Source organism: Corvus kubaryi, unplaced genomic scaffold (assembly GCF_017639235.1).
Source record: "Corvus kubaryi isolate FWS band 111438036 unplaced genomic scaffold, C.kubaryi_AGA036_p1.0 65209, whole genome shotgun sequence".
Taxonomy (NCBI): domain Eukaryota; kingdom Metazoa; phylum Chordata; class Aves; order Passeriformes; family Corvidae; genus Corvus; species Corvus kubaryi.
The window spans coordinates 812-19,517 of NW_024581842.1; the positions used below are offsets into that span (position 1 = coordinate 812).

The 18,706-nt window shown below is 47.3% G+C and overlaps 1 protein-coding gene across 1 annotated transcript; it reads left to right on the top strand.

The window, feature by feature from the left end:
* Positions 1–1,008: 1,008 nt before the first annotated feature.
* On the top strand, positions 1,009–12,100 carry LOC121673122 (protocadherin-15-like). The gene is made up of 3 exons (XM_042046193.1): positions 1,009–1,353; positions 2,334–2,558; positions 11,705–12,100. The coding sequence occupies exons 1-3, from the start codon at positions 1,024–1,026 to the stop codon at positions 12,086–12,088; spliced, it is 939 nt and encodes a 312-aa protein (XP_041902127.1). The 5' UTR covers positions 1,009–1,023; the 3' UTR covers positions 12,089–12,100.
* Positions 12,101–18,706: the final 6,606 nt, after the last annotated feature.

The window sequence follows — 18,706 nt, forward strand, 5'->3', positions numbered from 1 at the left end:
TAACAGGTCAGCATTTAAATGTGAGAGCTCTATGAAAACCTATTCATTTTGCCCATCCCTATAATTATGTGATAACAAGAATTATTTGGCTGACACTGAAATCTGAGGCTGGTTCAGTGTGTGAGAACAAAGATCCCAGCTGAAGATTTTCGGTGGCAATCATCAGCCTGTTCTGAGCAGAGAAGAATAACGATGAAGTGGGATAACATTTGGGTTTGAAGAACAGGATGAACAAACCAAAAATTTAAGTAGTTCTTCAGAGAGCAGTGATGAAAGTATCACTGAGTGTGACAAATGTGTTAAGTGGAAAGGAGCTTTCTAACTGATGTGTCCCTTCTGTCTGTCTGCATCCATCCTTCATCTAAATTTGTATTCCGTAAGGATTTGGGCAGCACTGAAACACTAAATCAGTGTTAAATAAAAATTCCTCTCAGACACCGCCCAATGCTGAAGATCCTTCAGCATTAGAATTCTCTGCGGGCTTGGCTTCACAAGCATCAGGCTCATCTTCTGTTGAAGTTCAGAGAATCGTAGGATAGAATCCCAGAATCATTTAGGTTCGAAAACCTTTGAGGATTGAGTCCAACCTGTGCTTGATCCCCACCAGAGCACTGAGTGCCACCTCCAGCCCTTCCTTGGACACCTCCAGGCATGGGCACTCCAAAGCTCCCTGGGCACCCATTCCATGCAGAAATTCCTGCTGCTGTCCAAGCTGAGCCTCCCTGGGACAATTTCAGGCTATGACCTCTTGTTTTGTCAAAAGCTGTCCAAGGCTGAGCAGCTAAATGTGCCTTTTCTTGTGGAGAAATCCATCTAGGATGCAGTTAGCCTGGCTCCTGTCACTGGCAATTGAGCCATCTGTTTCTGTGGGATGTTTTATCTTCAGTCAAAGCTCAGAGGGAGGCAGGCTGCCCCAGACAAGCCCTCCTGGGCACCACAGATTTGGCAGAATCCTTCCCTGCCTCACCTGGTTTCTCTCCTGTGGGCGTCTCCCTCGGAGGTTTGGAATTTGCGCATTAATCCATGGTTTTCCTGCTGTCTCTCCAGGCTACAGATGCAGATGCTGGGGTTAATGGGCAAGTCCATTACAGTCTGGCAAACTTCAAGAACCTTTTCCGGATCACCTCCAACGGCAGCATTTACACAGCAGTGAAGCTGAACAGGGAGGTGAGGGATTACTACGAGCTCATCGTGGAGGCGACGGACGGAGCCGTGGACCCCCGGCGCTCCACGCTCACCTTGGCCATCAAGGTGCTGGATATTGACGACAACAGCCCCGTGTTCACCAACGCTTCCTACACCGTCTGCGTGCCAGAAAATCTCCCACCAGGCACTGTCTTCCTGCAGCTGGAGGTAAGGAAGTAGCAGGGAGTGAAGGTGGGGAGTGCTTATTCTGCAATTTCTTATTTAACTTGGCAGTGAGACTGACATAAAAGATTGTGAACTGGAGCATGGGGGGAAGTTTTTTGCCAAGAGCAGCTGGGGCTGCCCCTGGATCCCTGGCAGTGTCCAAGGCCAGGTTGGACATTGGGGCTTGGGGCAGCCTGGGATAGTGGAAGGTGTCCCTGCCCATGGCAGGGGGTGGAATGAGATGGACTTTGATGCTCCTTCCAACCCAAACCAGTCTGTGATTCTGTGATTCTGTGACACTGAGCAGACTGAAAAATGCATGACCTTTAGCCGGGTAATAAAAATAACCTTTGAAGATAAGGTTAGTTAGGAAATAATAGCAATTAATAAAAGCAACCAATGAAACAGCAAAACCTACACTGTCACTGTCTGCACAGGCAGATAGCGATAGGCCAAGGGGAAGAGTTTCAAGCTAAAAGAGGAGAGATTTAAATCAGGTGTCAGGCAGAAGTTGCTCCCTGTGAGGATGGGAGGCCCTGGCACAGGGTGCCCAGAGAAGCTGGGGCTGCCCCTGGATCCCTGGCAGTGTCCAAGGCCAGGCTGGACATTGGGGCTTGGAGCAGCCTGGGACAGTGGGAGGTGTCCCTGCCCATGGGAGGGGGGAAACAAGCTGGCCTTAAACATCCCTTCCAACCCAAACCATTGTGGAATTCCATGATCCTCTCCCTGGCAGTGACCAATAGCAGGTGCCCAGGGAGGAGAATTAAGACCAGACTCAGCTTCCAGTGCCACTTTCCCAGAATACTGTGCTCATTTCCCGTGGCTTGATCCTTCAGCGGGTTTCATTCCTTGGGTGTGTGTACGTTGAATACAATTACAACAACACACATAAACTCACGACGTTTGCAGCAGTTTGCCCTTTAAATCTCAGAGGGATATTTGGTGAGAATGGACTCTGTTTGATGTCCCTCTGTTCCCTGCAGGCCAAGGATGTGGACCTGGGTGCTGACGTGAACTATCGGATCCGCACCGAGGAAGCCCGGCAGTATTTTGCCCTGAACAAGCACACAGGAGAGCTATCGCTCCGGAAATCCTTGGATTATGAATCCTTCTCTGATGCAGAAGCAACCTTCACCTTCCTCGTGGAAGCCTTCGACAGCAAGGGCACGATGCCTCCTGGGCTGGCCACCGTCACCGTCAGAGTCAAGGTAAGAGGGGGCACTCCTGAGCCAGCAGCATCCTTTCCCAGTCATTCCAGGATATTCCATCACCATGCAGGTGTCCCGAGGAAACACCAGGACTCTCTGCTCTCCTGCTTCTCACTTGTGTGAGCCTTATTCTGTGAGCAGCTCTTCCAGTTAAACACACACTTTATAACAGCTGTAATTATTTTGCCACATGCAATCACGTAGTTAAATCCTGGATTCATGAAATCCAGGAACACCTGACACAAATGCAAACATTTTGTCCTTTAGAATCCCTGAAAGGCTGAAATAAACCCCTCACGGACTTGTTTGCAAAAGTGACACAATCACGTTTCAGCCCCCAAATTGTAATTTTAAGATCCACTGGGGGGGTGTATTGAGTGCTGGTGTGGCACAGCACATCCTGGATTCCAGATCCTGCTGCTGGAAAATCAGATCTGCAAAGGAACAGCCTGGTTTAGTGTCTTGCACCATGAACTGCAGTGAGTTCCAGCCTCACCTCAGCGTTTCAGGTGCCTCCCCAGCAGCATGGGGCTGCTGGTCTCTGTTTGGGAACGATTCAGAAATGAAAAGTGTTTGTAGCTGGAACAGCAGCGCTTCCCCATCTCCATCTGGCTGTGTCCAAGAGCAGAGGACAGCTCAGATGCCTCAGTCCTACCCCTGGCATTCCCAAAGGTGCAGCTCTGTCAGTCATTCAGTCCTTCTGAGCAGTTGCTTGAATTCTGTGAGCTGTGGGAAAGAAGAGGCTTTAATTACTCAGATTTTAGCGAAGGAGCAAAAGCTGTAGTAGGACCAAAAGCACAGCTCACAAACGTTCAGTTTAAATGTGTGGCTGTGAAAAGTATTTGGCAGTCTGGGGTTCGGCCTGTTCTCTATCTGCAGGTGCTGGAATTGCCACATGGTTTTGGGTAATTCTCTTTGTCAGTCTCTACTGAGCTTAGAATTCTTTTAGGGCAGTAAATGTCTCCCTTTGTTAGCTCTGGTGACAATGCCAGAAGGTTTCTATAGTGTCTCTCTGTCTGCAGAATGTCTCCGTGTGAGGTGCAGGTCACCTGTTCCCCAATAATCTGTGCTTTTCCCCTGCACATTCCACATCATTCACAAAAAAATCTTTTCCATCATTCCCTGAGCCTCTTCTGTTGGACTTTTATGGAGCAAGTCGCTCAAACCTGGGGTTTTGTTCCTAAAAAAAACCTTTTCCCAGCACACTGAATTTTTGGAAGAATGGTTTGGGTTGGTTTATTTAAGGGTTTAAACCCTTTGGTGGGATTTTTAAAAAGTTTTCAGGTAGGATTGTGTTCAGAGAACAGCTGTTGTCTGTGTGATTGTGATGCCATGAAGACTTTTTGCCTTTTCTTTTATACGCCTGTTATACCTTTTTACAACGTCTGTATTCTTAGTGCTTTTTGCCTGCATTCTTGGATTTGTTTGTCAGGCTAAGAGACTCAACATTTTAGAAGCTTCATAGCTAGGGATCAGTGTGCCTCAGCCCCCAAGGTCCTCTCCAGAACACATTCTGTAAACCAAGATAGAACCATCCAGGAGAAGGCTCCTTGGGGAGGGGGGCTCACTTGAGCACTTGAGCCTCTCATTGGGGAATCTTTGATAGATCTGCTAATTAGTAACACCTATAATGTTATACTCGATCTTTTGGGGGGTGCATTTTTTGTGGGGTGCATTTCGGTGCATTTGACCTGGACGCGTGCACCCGAGGAACCTTAAAATAAATACCAAGGGAAAATCCCTTTTCCCCTTCTAACCGTGTATGACTCCTGATTTTAAGACCAGGAAAAGGCATCAATTGTGTGGTTGATTGTATTAATTAATGACAGGGTGCAGGGAAAAATACAAATCAACTCGGTGGCCTCAGTGTACCAGCAGCATGTGCGCTCTCAAGGGAGATGCTGTGGGAATAGGGGATTTAAGGAGGGGATTAATAGGATCAAAAAATCAGTTCTTGCTCTCCTAGAAACAGTTGCCACACATGAGCAACAAAATGGGAGCATGATGATGCTGTGGAGAGGCTGGAACACCAGGCTGGAGCCAGAAGTAACAATTTTGGAGTAAAAGGGGTTTGGCTGGGGACAGAACAGGGCCTGGGAGGGAGGACAAGGGAGGGATGTTTTAAGTGAGAAAGAAAATAAATCCAATTTAAGCTGAGTGTTTTCATACTCAGTGACAGGCCGAGTTTTGCAACAGGTCAGGGGACGTAATTAAGTATTGTTTATGTGCTGAGATCAAGATGGTGCTTGGGTTCCAGCCTGGAGTGAGAGGTAGGACAGGGGAATTTGGAGTGGCAGTTGGGAGAACGGAGAAGGATTGTGGAAAAAACAGGTTTGTTATCCCAATTTGCTGGGCAGATGTCATTAGCAGCTTTTATGTCAGGTGGCAGATATTTTGTACGTTGATCACAACAGGTGTCTGGATGGTTTCATTTGAGCTTAAAGGTGAATGTCCCAGGTACAAAATTCACATCGGTGGGGAGAGAGGGTGGAGAGGTTGAAGGCAGAACCTTGTGCTGTCCCTGTTTGGGATGGGAAGCACCCACAGGACAGCTCGGAAAGCTGATCCCTCAGTCAGAGCAGCAGGAGAAGGGTGCAGGGACTTGAAACCAAGTGAGAACAAGAACAGGCCACCCTTTCCCTCCCGCTCAGCATCTTCTGCTGCAGGAACTAGATGTGTTTCCTCTGAGTAGTTGCTTGCTTTCACTTTATTCAGAGGCTGGGCTCTGAGTAATTACTTTAATACAGGGTTTGAGAGCCCAGAGAGGAACTAAACCAACTGGAGATACACCACAGTCCCCAATGGAACAGCAGTCTTCAAGAACACAAAATTGAACTGGAGGGAAGCAGAGGCAGCAGTGGGGCCAAGCTCATGTCACCACCACAGGTCCAGCCCCTCCAACCCTCAGAACTTTTATTTGTGTTATTACGAGGTCTCCAGTCCTCCGGGGCTCCCTCTGCTCTGCTCACATTTGTCATTTCTCCCAGCGCAGCTCTTCACCCCAAGCACTGTAATTTTTCCTGGGTAATGGAATTCTGTTAAGCAGCTATGGGTGTCTGATGGTGTCGTCCATCATTGGTGCGATATCCAAGGAGGGAGCACACCCAGAGCCCCCTGCTCCCTGCGGCTGCAGGAGGGGGATGCTCACTGGGCTGTTCTCTGCACTCGCAGCCCTTGGCATGACAAGTTACAAATAGTTTGTATTAACCTGCCCTGAACTGGCTCGAGGCACAGATTGCAGAGCAGGGCACTCACTGCAGGAGGAATAACTTCATCTGTACCCTCATGTCAGTGTGAGACACATTGCTGGCCTCTGCTGCAGCCAAAAGGCTCCTTGCACTGTGAGGATGGCCCAGGACTCCTCTGGCAGAGAAAGCCAAAGGTGAATCAATGAATTCATGGAATCATTTCATTGAAAATGACCTCTGAGATCACTGAGTGAAACCATTAACCCCGCACCACTAAACTGTGTCCCCCCAAGTGCCACATCCACACTTCTTCTGAGCACTTCCAGGGATTGTGACCCCACCTCTGCCCTGGGCAAGCTCCTTCTGATGCCTGGCCACCCTTTGGGTGAAGAAATCTTTCCTAATACCTGACCTGAACCTCCCCTGGCACAGCTTGAGGCTGTTTCCTTCTGTCCTGTCATTGTTCCCTGGGAGAAGAACCCGATCCCCACCTGACTCCAGCCCCTCCCAGGGAGTCACAGAATGATAATCGTTGCGTCCATTCAAGTATTTCCAAGGAGGAATTGTCTAAGTGACACTGATTTCTTCCCACCACCTCAGACAGACCAAGATTTTTCTCATTTCCCCGTTCTCCGATTCCTCTGAGTGCTTTCATAACTTTCCCCCTGAAGCTGCAAGAAGCCACAGGGTGTCAGGGAGGGCTGAGTTTGTTTTGCCTCTTGCTGTACCCACACACATCCCCTCGCAATCCAGATGATTCCCAGTACTGGGAAATGCAAATTCCTTGCAGTTCAAATTATTAGGATTTAGCATTTGGAAGCAAGTACTGTGGCAATAGGGTTTGTTAACAGGAGCAGTTGCTCTGGAGTATTGCGTTCCTAAACACAAATACGAGAATCTCTGTATCATGGGGCCTGTAAGGCCTCTGCAGATTTTGTGCTGTGTCCTCCTCTTCTTGTTACCAGCATTATTTTTGTATTATTTTGTCTCTTTCTTGTTTGTAGAAGTGCTTTTTCTCCTCTTTCTGTGTTGGATTGCTTTAGTTTGGAATTTTTCAAGGACATTGTGTCGTGGAACGAAGCCTTTTTCTCAGGTGAAGGATTTCAAGTGAGAGAGCAACAAGAATAAATAAAAACAGAGGGTTTTAGTTCTAACAATGCCAAAAAATGAGGATGAGGGGGCAGTGAGGTGACTGAGAAATGGCTGATCCCAAGGCTTGTGACCGGTGGCACAGGGTGAGGTGGAGGCGGTCACTGGGGGTGTCCCCAGGGCTCAGTACTGGGCCCAGGATTGTTTAAATGGTTCATCAGTGACTGGGGAGGAACAGCCCCAGGCACCCGCACAGGTGGGGGGACACCGAGCTGTCCCTGAGCCTGCAGAGTGTCCTGGGGGTCCTGGGGGACACCGAGCTGTCCCTGAGCCTGCAGAGTGTCCTGGGGGTCCTGGGGGACACCGAGCTGTCCCTGAGCCTGCAGAGTGTCCTGGGGCCAAGGAGGCCAATGGGATCCTGCGGGCAGCAGGAAGAGTCACACAAGGAACATCTTTTCCCATTTAAAGAGCAGAGCAGCATCACAAAACTTACAGGAAGGTTGAAAAAAAAATCAGCTGAATTGCCTCCAAAATATATCTCATTTCTGGTGGCATTAATGGAATAACAGGCCTGGGGTTGGGCTACAGTGCTGGTAAACAGATTTATTTCTTTCCTTCCATCTCAGCTGATCAGTTCAATCATCTGCCAGTCATTTATTGCCTCGTGTATTCCATCATGAATATTATCCCTTAATTTATGGGATGAGCTACTTTAGGGACTGCTGGGCACTAAAGGGGAAAGAGGTGCAGTAGAGCCGTGTGAGCAAGGCCCTATTCTGTGCAGCTGCAGACAGAGCAGCTCTGCAGCCACTCACAGACAAAATTCAAGGGGCCATTTCATACTTTTGGCCATATTATCATGACAGAATCATCACAAGGGGTTTGAACCTGGTGTTATTAAGGTGTGTTAATTATGAGAGGTCAAGAGAACATGTAAGGATGGGAGGGGACTTGAAGTTCTTGATACTCCAGTATCTGGTGAAATCAGGTATTTCATGGGATCCCAGACTGGTTTGGGCTGGAAGAAACCTAAAAACTCATTGAGTGCCTCCCCCTGCCATGGGCAGGGACACCTTCCACTATCCCAGGCTGCTCCAAGCCCCGTCCAACCTGGACGCTCCCAAGAGGGGTCATTTCCATCTTCTCTGGGCAGCCTGTGCCAGGGCCTCATGGCATTTAAGGGAAGGGGCAAAGACAATCTTCCCATAAAGGAATTAGAGTTGAGTAACATTGATTTTCATGCAGAAAACTAAACTCTCCTATGAGCGAAATCGGAAGTCACAGCCCAAATTTTCAGTTGTTTCCACTCTCTTTTACTTCACATCCAGGGATCTGAAGAACTTTAAAATGTATTTTTTAGACTATCATCTATAAAATGCATCCTTTGGCATCCCTGGAGCAGGACTAAAATGGGCTCCTGGGCCCAGAGCAGGTGTTGGGGTCTGGGGGAGGCTGCTCCAGGTTTTTAAGGGCAATGGATGTCCTTAGGGCTGTGATATCTTGTAGCCTTATGGAGTTTCTATTCAGGTTTTTAGTCATAAAATATCTTGGATTTTTGTTTTTGGAATCAGATGTTGAGTGAGAACTTTCTGTGGTTGAAGAATGCACCAGAGGAATCGGAATTTTCAAGTACAGTGGTACCAAACCACCCCTTTGCTTTCCCTAGAAAGGAGTTGCACAATTATAGGAGTGTTAAATGTGCCCCTGTAAGTCTCCAAACTGCAGGGAATTATTAAACACTTGGAGGCAGCATTCCCAGAGCCACCAGCTCTGGAAATGTGCACACAGACTGAAGTGGCAGAGGTTCAAAACAAAACGACAGCAGAAAATTACAGATCCAGAACTGGAGTTGTGAGAGAAGAGTGGGAAGTTTGGGCAATTTCCATGCTGTGCTCTGAAGGGAACCTCTTCCCTCTCTCCCTTTGTGGGATGGATAGAAGAAATCACTTTAAGAATACTTTTTTTTCTCCTGTTTACTGCACTTGTCAAAAAAAGCAGCAGCCTGCAAAGGGGCTGTAAAGGCCTGATATGTGTTTATAGCTCAGACATGGGTTTCATAGCAAGGGAATATTGATTTCCACTTAGACAGAGTTGAGTAGAAACCTTGGTACCAGCACAGTCACAAAAAGAAACTGCTGCTTTTTGGGCACAAAGCAGCAGCCCTCAGGGTGGAATAAAGCCTGGAGCTGGTTTTGTTGGAGCAGAGAGAGAAAGGCCATTGTATGTTCAGGGAATGGCTCAAGAGGTCCTGGGCATGATCTGCTCCGTTCCAGCCCCAAAAACTGTGCCCCCACAGTCACAGGATAAGACAGGGAATGGTTTGGGTTGGGAGGGACCCCAAAGCCCATCCAGTGGCCACCCCTGCCATGGGCAGGGACACCTCCCACTGTCCCAGGCTGCTCCAAGCCCCAATGTCCAGCCTGGCCTTGGGCACTGCCAGGGATCCAGGGGCAGCCCCAGCTGCTCTGGGCACCCTGTGCCAGGGCCTGCCCACCCTGCCAGGGAACAATTCCTTCCCAATATCCCATCCAGCCCTGCCCTCTGGCACTGGGAAGTCATTCCCCTTGTCCTGTCCCTCCAGGCCCTTGCAAACAATCTCTCTCCAAGGTCCTCAATCCAGTCGTTGCTATCAAAGAGAACTTAATGCTGGACAGATGCAGAGATGGAGTTTTCAGGTTTTCAGCACAGAGAGACTTTGGACAACAAATATTTGGAGCAAGTCCTGGGCTTTGTTCTGAGCAGAGACCGAAGCTCCAGGCATGTTTTGCTTGTAAACGGGTAAATAATTGAAGATTACATCTGATGGCTTCTTAAAACACCTCTAACCCTTGCACAGAAGTGGATGCAGCACACGGGGACAATCCCCAAGCACAGGTTTGGGAATGGGGCAGTAAACCTCCCCCAGAGTGGTTGTCAGAAGTCATGAAATCACCTTTTACATCTGAGGCATAATCCCACAAGTGGGGCCAAGCTGCAGCCTCTTAAAACCTTCCCCAGTTCATTGCTCCAGCCACATAAATCCAGGCTGCCATTAACTCAAATCCAGGCTCCTGTTAATGATCAGACACGCTCCAAAATCTGGAAATGGGAAAACTGGGTGATGGATCCTCCATATTTCTCACTTTCAAATACCTGGGCTGCCTATTTTGACAGTAAGGTAATAACGGCCATGCATTTAGAGACAAAGCAACCCTTTGTCACTGCTTATCTTGCTGCAGATTTGTTTTATTTTTATACAGATTCATTTACAAAACTGAGCAAAAGGCAAAGCTTAACACCCCCAAAGCTGTCTCCCTACCACAGATACTCTTTATCTACCACTTTTTGTTGGTTTTGTTCCTCCTTGGTCCCATGGGGTAGCACAAAAACACTACAGGATCCCTCCCTTGTGCAAAGATCTAGGATCAAGCACAGAGAAAAGCACAGTTTGGGAGAGATGGTTTCATTTGAGTGGTCTTGAGAATCCTTGTTTGCACCTCCAAAAGCAAATTAAGACATAGGAAGAGATTTCTTGATGCCAGCTCGTTAACTCAGCTGTCACCCTCGGCATGCGCATGATCCCATTTCCCCAGCACATTCCTTATTCTCTGAGCAGGACACAGCTCATTCCCAACAGGACCCAACACAGGGTTGTTATTCAGGGAAAAGATTGGTAGGAAACAAACGCTGCTGTGTCTGTAAGGAGTATGAAAATGCTGAACAAAAATGTTGGGAAGCAAGACTGTCATCTGGGAATGCCAAAGAGGAGAAACAAAGCAGGAGGGGAGGGAAGGCATTAAGGAGGAAATCAATATGTAATTTAGAACTCATTAAGGCAGTCACTCGCTGAAATGCACTGATTCTCACCCAGGTGCTCCCAGCCAGGTGGGGACAGGCCAAACAGAGCTAGAGCAGGAGAAAAATCCGTGCAGTGCAGCATTCCCGGCGTAAAACGGCCTTGGGAATGTCACCGTACATGGGGACCTCCATGGGTTTTTGGTTTGTGGGGACACCAACGGACATTTCACGCTTGTGCCCCGCTAAGAATGTAAATATTTAAAGCCTGAGTGTTAAATCCCATCTTCCTCCTCCTTCACTGCTCTGGGAAAAACACTCCTGGGATTTGAATGTCTGCCTACAGATTTCCACAGAATCGTGGCATTGTTGATGTTAGAAAGGACATTAAAACCCATCCCCTCCCACCTCTGCCGTGGGCAGGGACACCTTCTGCTGGACCAAGTGACACCTCCCAGTTAATAACACACAGCATGAAATGAGTGATGGACTCGTGTGATTTGAATGTTACCACAAACCTAAAGACTTCCTAGAGAAGAATAAACTTGAGTTGGAAAAAGCGACAAAACAGAGTTTGTTTTTAATCTCCACCCAAACAGAAGCAACTCTGGATGACCCTGCAAAATATTTGAGATATATTTAGGTGTATATACATATATATCCATTGATTTATGTATCCTTGCCTACCTCAGGCACAAGAATTTGTGTAAATGCCCTTTTATCCTACAAAGGACATTTTGTTTCCCCTTAATTTGTTGGATATTAGAGGTGACAAACACCATCGAGCCAGAGCAACTCCTTCCTTTTGGAAAATGAGCCGAGCCTGCTGCCACAGGAGCAGGTGGTATGCAATCCTCTGCTCTGTTCTGTGGTGGAGCTGTGTTTTCCTGCAGAACTCAGATGAGCAGTCCCACATCCATTTTTTTGTGACTCTTTGGCACCTTCCCCCCTTATTTTGTGCAGGGGGAATGGAATCGGGAGAGCCTGGGAATGGCAATCCCCATGCAGGGAGAGAGATTCAACAAAAACATTTGTGAATGCATGTGGAATTTTGTTGGAACTCCAGGACTAAACTCTGGATTCTGTTTTTTGCAGGATATGAACGATTACTCACCGGTGTTCAGCCAGAAGCTCTACAGGGGAATGGTTGCTCCTAATGCAGTCAAGGGCACCCTTATCACCACGGTCTCAGCTGAGGATCAGGATCCCCCGGTAAGGAAAAAGCTTCTGTTCATGTTTCACACCCAGGAGAGAGGAAACTTGAACCCTCCAAAGTGCCCCTGCTCTCTCATCAGCTCAAACTATGAGGAGCTTCACAGAGGAGTGACTCCTACGTTTGTTTCATGTCAGCCCGGCCTTTGCTGTTCAGGGCAGAGGCTGCACTTCACACAGAATCCCAGAATCACCAGGTTGGAAGAGACCTCCAAGATCACCGAGTCCAACCCTGTGCATGCCCTAACACCCATGCCCATGCCCTAACACCACCTCAACTAAACCATGGCACCAAGTGCCACATCCAGTCTTTTTTTAGACACATCCAGGGACGGTGACTCCACCACCTCCCCAGGCAGACGATTCCAGAACTTTATCACTCTTTCAGTAAAAAACCTTTCCCTGACATCCAACCTAAACTTCCCCTGGCACAGCTTAGGCTGTGTCCTCTCGTTCTGTCAGTTGCTGCCTGGAGAAAGAGCCCGACCCCCACCTGGCTACAACCTCCTTTCAGGCAGTTGTAGAGAGTGACAAGGTCTCCCCTGAGCCTCCTTTTCTCCAGGCTAAACAACCCCAGCTCCCTCAGTTGCTCCTCACAGGACTTGTGTTCCACGCCCTTCACCAGCCCTCTTGCCCTCCTCTGGATGCATTCAGGCATCTCCACATCCTTCCTGAGCTGAGGGGCCCAGAAATGGACACAGCACTCGAGGTGTGGCCTCACCAGTGCTGAGTACAGGGGAAGAGTGACTTCCCTGGTCCTGCTGGCCACGCTGTTCCTGATCCAGGCCAGGTGCCGTTGGCCTTCTGGGCCACCTGGGCACACTGCTGGCTCATGTTCAGTCGGCTGTCGACCAGCACCCCCAGGTCCTTTTCTGCCTGGCCACTGTCCAGCCACTCTGTCCCCAGCCTGTAGCACTGCAGGGGTTGTTGTGGCCAAAGTGCAGGACTCGGCGCTTGGACTTGTTAAACTTCATCCTGTTGGACTCTGCCCATCCATCCAACCGTTCCAGGTCTCTCTGCAGAGCCCTCCTACCTTCCAGCAGATCGACACACGCCCCCAGCTTGGATATTTACCAATGGAAAGCCTTTATCCAGTTTCACACAACGAGAGGAATAGGCAGGAAGGGGAGCCATGCCTGTCTGTGGGGCAGTTCAAGAGGAAAGAAACCACAATTTTGTGAGGTTGTCACTGTTTGATGTCACAGTCACCGTGCACTGCCCAGCTGAGCCATCCCAGATTCATGTGGCACTGCAGAGCTCACCAGCTGCACATTCCACGGGCAATGTTTGAACCCAGGGCACTCGGTTTGGGGATAAAGTTTATCTTTGCCCCTGTTTTTTGTTGCTGCTCCCTGGTGAAGCCCTCAAGGGACAGAACTGGGCACACACCTCTGACTCCTTCCCTGTTCTGAGGTTGGATGTCAATTTTTGTCATCAGAGCTTGATGAACATCAGTGACCAGATGATCCTCTGAGGACAGGAAAAGCCAGAGCTGTTCTGCCAGCCAGGTTTAATTTTTAATTGCCAGTATTTGGCATAAGAAGGCGAATAATCCTCAGGGAGAAGAGTTCAGGGGGAATGTGCCATGCACATTAAAAGCTGATGGAAGTGCTTGGGCACAAATCAGGTGTGGCTTAGTTAATGTGGTGTTATTGGGGTTTGGGCAGTGTTTATTTAACATTAAATAAATGTTGTTGCCTTACAATGAGATATTTTGGGCTCTCTCTGCCCATTCAGATAAAAGCTCCATTTTATTATCTCTGTGTCTAAGTTTTGAAGACTGAGATATCACTGAGGGGAAACAAAATAGTTCTGATGAATTACCATTAGAATCCTTAGCCCTGTGCAATCAGCATTTCCAGTGCAAACCTGTTTCATTTTTCATTTAACAACCCCAAACCGTACTGAACATTTTGTAACACTTTTGTCACTATCACATGAACACTTGTTGATTTTGATGAAGATTTCAAAATGAAGTTACCCTGAAGCCTCTAATAAATGCAAGGGCCATAAAAGTCAGCCAGCTATGGAGGAAAGCTGTTAAAGGAGGTTTTGAAAGAGGGTTTTTATCTTAAAATAATGCCTGGTAGTTTTGCCCCTCATCTTTTTTTATTTTAAAAGTAAAAACTAGCAGGCATAAATGGCTTTGTTTCTTTTTCTGCCCGAGCCAGCCTGTGCTACTGGAAAATTCCTATTTATTTGAAGTTGGCTTTGACATTAAATGGTGTCACAACGTATTTGATACGAATTCGCTGGAAATTGGGTTTAAAAGCACACAACCTTTTCTCTGCTCAGTGAGGGGACTTGCTCTAAACTTGCCTTAAGGGATGGAACATTCTTAGGTACCATCAGTATTTTACTTGTTTGGCTTGGGGCTGTTGGAATCTTATTTGCAGGGTACTAATACATTTATTTTATCAGGTCGGGGAAAGAAATATGCATCTATTAAAAAAATAATTGTAGCTTTAAAATATGCCTGTTTCTAAGAGCCCAACTAATTTGAAGTCTCCAAGTTTCATTTTTGCTGTTGTTATTTTGCAAGGAATGTATGTAATTCCCATCTCCAGAACAAAAGCCAAGCCAGGTTTTTCCATCATCTGCAATAAAAGCTTTTCAGACCTAATCAGCTCCTCAGAGACAACCATTGTTTCCAGCAAATCCCAGCGTTGTCAAATGAATATGGATGCTGGGAGGATCCAGATGGAAAGGCCCAGCACCTGTGTGGGATTTCTCTGCAGATAAGGCAAATCTGAATTTTTTCCAGGAGCAGAAGAGCAGGTTTGGGGGAAGGAGGAGGTGGGAATGGTGTCAGTGGAGGTGGGCTCCCCATTTCAACAAACAAATACTAATTTAGGTGAAACATGAGAGGGTGAAAGACACCTGGGACATCATTTTCTATGTGTATTTCCTAAATTATTTAGGAATTTATAGCATAGAGGTGTGAAAGTGCTATGATGTGCTTTCAGGAACAGTCAGAAGGGACAAGAGCAGGTTTTTACTCTTAGATTAATCCAACAGGACTTCATTTATTAGAGATGGAGATGAAAGCTTCTCTCGGTTTTATTTACAAAAGCTCCTCCCATCCATCCTTCACACACTGAGTTATGTACAACTCAGTGCATCTTCCACGTAGGAATGTGTATCCATATGATCAAATCTGAGGGTGAAAATGTGTGATTTTCTTCATTTTACTGGCGCCTAAAACCTTAGGCCATCATTAGAATGGAACTGTTGGTAAGAGGATGGGTTTTGCTGCAAAAACCCCACGGATTTCTGAGTGCTATTAAGAGTTGCCCAGTTAAAACAGAAATAATTTGGACCAGAGTCAAGCACTTCCTGGGAGATACTTTGTTATGTTTTTATTTTGACCTGTGGGTTTCAAAGTGGTCCAAACCTCTTGGCCTGAAGGCATCAGAGACCTCTGGTAGTTATTCTTCAGGTCCTTGGTGAAATGTCAATTAAAACATAAAACCCAGGGCATTTCTCTAAAGGCCACAGCAAGATTTGCAGGGCTGTTTTGAGTAAATGTCGCTTTAAATTCTTACCCATTGCTCCTTTCTTGTCTAGTTTTAATTCTGTTTTTATTTGCAGTGACTGGGAATGTAAAATATGTTTTAGTAGCTACTTTTGCATGTGTTTAAAACTTGAAACACCCTTCTGGTCACTGAAATCTGAGAAATTTTTGCCTGAAAATTTTGTTTTCATTAAATCTGGTAAATCAACATTTTGTCCTTTGGTGGTTTGGAACAATCCACAGTCGATTTTTCTGTATTTTTAAGTAGTAACATTTTCTATAAATACATAAATAGTTTTTCAAATTACTAGGTGCATGCTGAAGTTGCTCGCCCTGCCTTCCCCAGAGGATCTCCTACCTAATTCCAGGTGTAAGCAGGAAATATTAAGCAAAAAGCAACAAAGCCAGGCCAGAGGGAACAATGGGGATAAAGCAGAGCCATGGCTGCCAAGCAAAAGCTTGGGAATGGCTGCAAGTCTTCCTAAATAACTGGTAAACCCTATAAGAATGAAAATCCTGTAAGAATGAAATGCAATTTTAAGCACGTTGCAACTGGAATTGTTGAGGCAGCTGAGCACTTTGTCCACATGAACAATCCCTTAAATTGGAAGTTCTCCTTCACACATCAGCTTGAGCTTCCTTTCCAGAGGTGGTGTCCAGCTGGAGCTTGAGGACTTCTCTGTTTATTGGGGTTTTTTAGTCCCTTGGAGTGGGTAGGTTTAGGCCATTGGATATTGTGACCAGGAGCACTGGTGAGCCCCGTGCAGGGAAGCTCTGCCTCCAAAACACCCCTGGAATTACAGGTGAGCAGGGGCACCCAAACAGCCTTGGCTGGATTTGTGCTCCCAGAACGATTCCCAGCTGGCTTTGCCTGGCTGCCCCCAGTGGGAACAGAAATGGGATAAAACTGAAAAAGAGAGAACTGTGGGAGGTGTCCCTGCCCGTGGGAGGGGTTGGAATGAGATGATCTTTAAGGTCACTGTCCCAGACTGCTCCAAGCCCCAATGTCCAGCCTGGCCTTGGGCACTGCCAGGGATCCAGGGGCAGCCCCAGCTGCTCTGGGCACCCTGTGCCAGGGCCTGCCCACCCTGCCAGGGAACAATTCCTTCCCAATCTCCCATCCAGCCCTGCCCTCTGGCACTGGGAAGCCATTCCCTGTGTCCTGGCCCTCCAGCCCTTGTCTCAAGTCCCTCTCCAGCTCTCCTGGAGCCCCTTTAGGCCCTGGAAGGAGCTCCAAGGTCTCCCTGGAGCCTGCTGTTCTCCAGGCTGAACAATCCCAGTTGTCTCATCCTGTCTTCCTAGCAGAGGTCTCCTGGAGAGTGGAAGTAACAATTCCTGGCTTCCTCCAGAGCTGCTTGCAGAAACACACATGAAAACCCCCAACAATTGTGGTGTTTCCCTTTCCCCTTTTCTTCCTGGCTTTATTCCATCACAATTTTCCTGCTGTGAGTTATCTGGACAGTGCACGTGTGCCTCATCCAAGGCCTCTTTTCCAGGGGCAGCCTCACCGATACTGGGGACATGTTCGTAGCTGTCACCCGTGTCACAAATAGATGGCATTTCCCCAGAGCAGATGGAATCTTATGGGATCACGCAGCCATGGAAGAAATAATTGCAGCTGGATGAACTTTTTTTGAAGTTTCATGTTAGTCCTGAATCTCAGGGAAACTTTGGTTGGAGAAAACGAATGTGGTTCCTGCCAAGCACAATCCTTGCTCTGTGCTTTATTTGGGAATATTATCAGCTAGATTCAAGCTTTGCTGCAGACATAATAATGCATCTAAATTAATTTAGAACAGAGGCGAAAGATGATTAATATTTCAGATAATTAAAACTCACTCCTAAATAGATTTCCCTGGGAAATCTCTCCGGAGCTTTTTCTAATCACATCAGTGCCAACATACCATAAATAAAAAATAAATCCCAGTTTTGTCATTTTTCTGAAGTGACAGGAGCAAAGTGTACTTGATAATCACATCAGGAACAACAATAACCTGATGAGATTTTTGTTTATTTAGTCCCAAATTACCTGGTGTGAGCAGCTCTAATGATGATGAGGGCTCTTAGTCTTCCAAGCAAGTTCAAGGCCATTATTCCGAGCCCAAATAGGCTGGATTTCAGCAGGTAATTTGCTCTTAATTATAACCTTGAAGAAAAATGACTGAAGCAGGGAGTGCCAGGGGGAAAGTTGATAATGAACTCTGCTATGCTGCAATCCCAGAAATTTCTCCCTTTTTCCAGGATTTGCCCTCTTCAGCGCGTGTGAAGTGCTTTTAACTCTGAACACATTCATTTATTAATTTGCTAACCACTAGAACACGCCTGGCAGGCCCAGTTGGGATGATTGAAGCTGCTGATGGCCTCATAAACCCTGCCCAGGCTGGAATTCCTTGGAGAGCTGCGAGAGGCAACACTCAAATGACTTCTGTTGGATCAGCAGAACGCTGCTAGGATTTAGTGAGCTCACACCACTTTTGTAGCCGCTTCCATTGCTGTTTACAAAAGGAAATGTTCTGTTTCCATGTAATCCGTGGCTGGCATGGGACATGGAATATATTCCCAATCCCAACAGAGCACATCACTGAACACAGGTGAAAATCAGCAATTCACCACTAATGATGTTCTGGCTGTTTAAACACAAAGTAAAGGTCAGAGCCTAATCTGAGCTTGAGGCTCAGAGGCTTCCAGAAAATGAAATCATGCTGCTGCTGCTAGGACAGAAGTGTTTCTCTGAATCTACTCCCAAATATATTTAGCAAATAATTCAGTTGGAATTTTGTAAAATGTCCCAAATCTCTGCATATCCAGAGTTTGGCGTGCTGGAAAATCATTATTCAGACATTGGTGTGCAAAGAGGATCAGAGGGAATCTGTCGTAGACCCCCCAGCCTGGATGAAGAGGCAGATGAGACATCCTACAAGTAGCTGGGAGAAGTCTTCCCATTGCAAACCCTGGTCCTCATGAGGGACTTCAACCTACCAAGTGTCTGCTGGAAATGAAACCTCACAGAGAGAAAACCCTCCAGGAGATCCAGGGAGAAAACATCCAGGAGATCCAGGGAGAAAACCCTCCAGGAGTGTGTGGAAGGAAAAGGGCCAAAGCTCAGCTAGAACTTCTCTAGCTACAGCCATAAAAGAGGTTAAAAAACGTTTCCATAAACGTATCAGCAACAAGGGGAGGGCTAAGGAGTCTCCATCATTTATTGGATGCCACAGGCCCAGGGCAGGGCCCGTCCCCTGGGCTAGCACTGCTGGGGGATCTCACATCCTTGGGCCAGAGAGCCCTGGAGCAGCTGAAGCGTGTCCAGGGCAGGGAACGGAGCTGGGGAAGGGGCTGGAGCCCCAGGAGCGGCTGAGGGAGCTGGGAAAGGG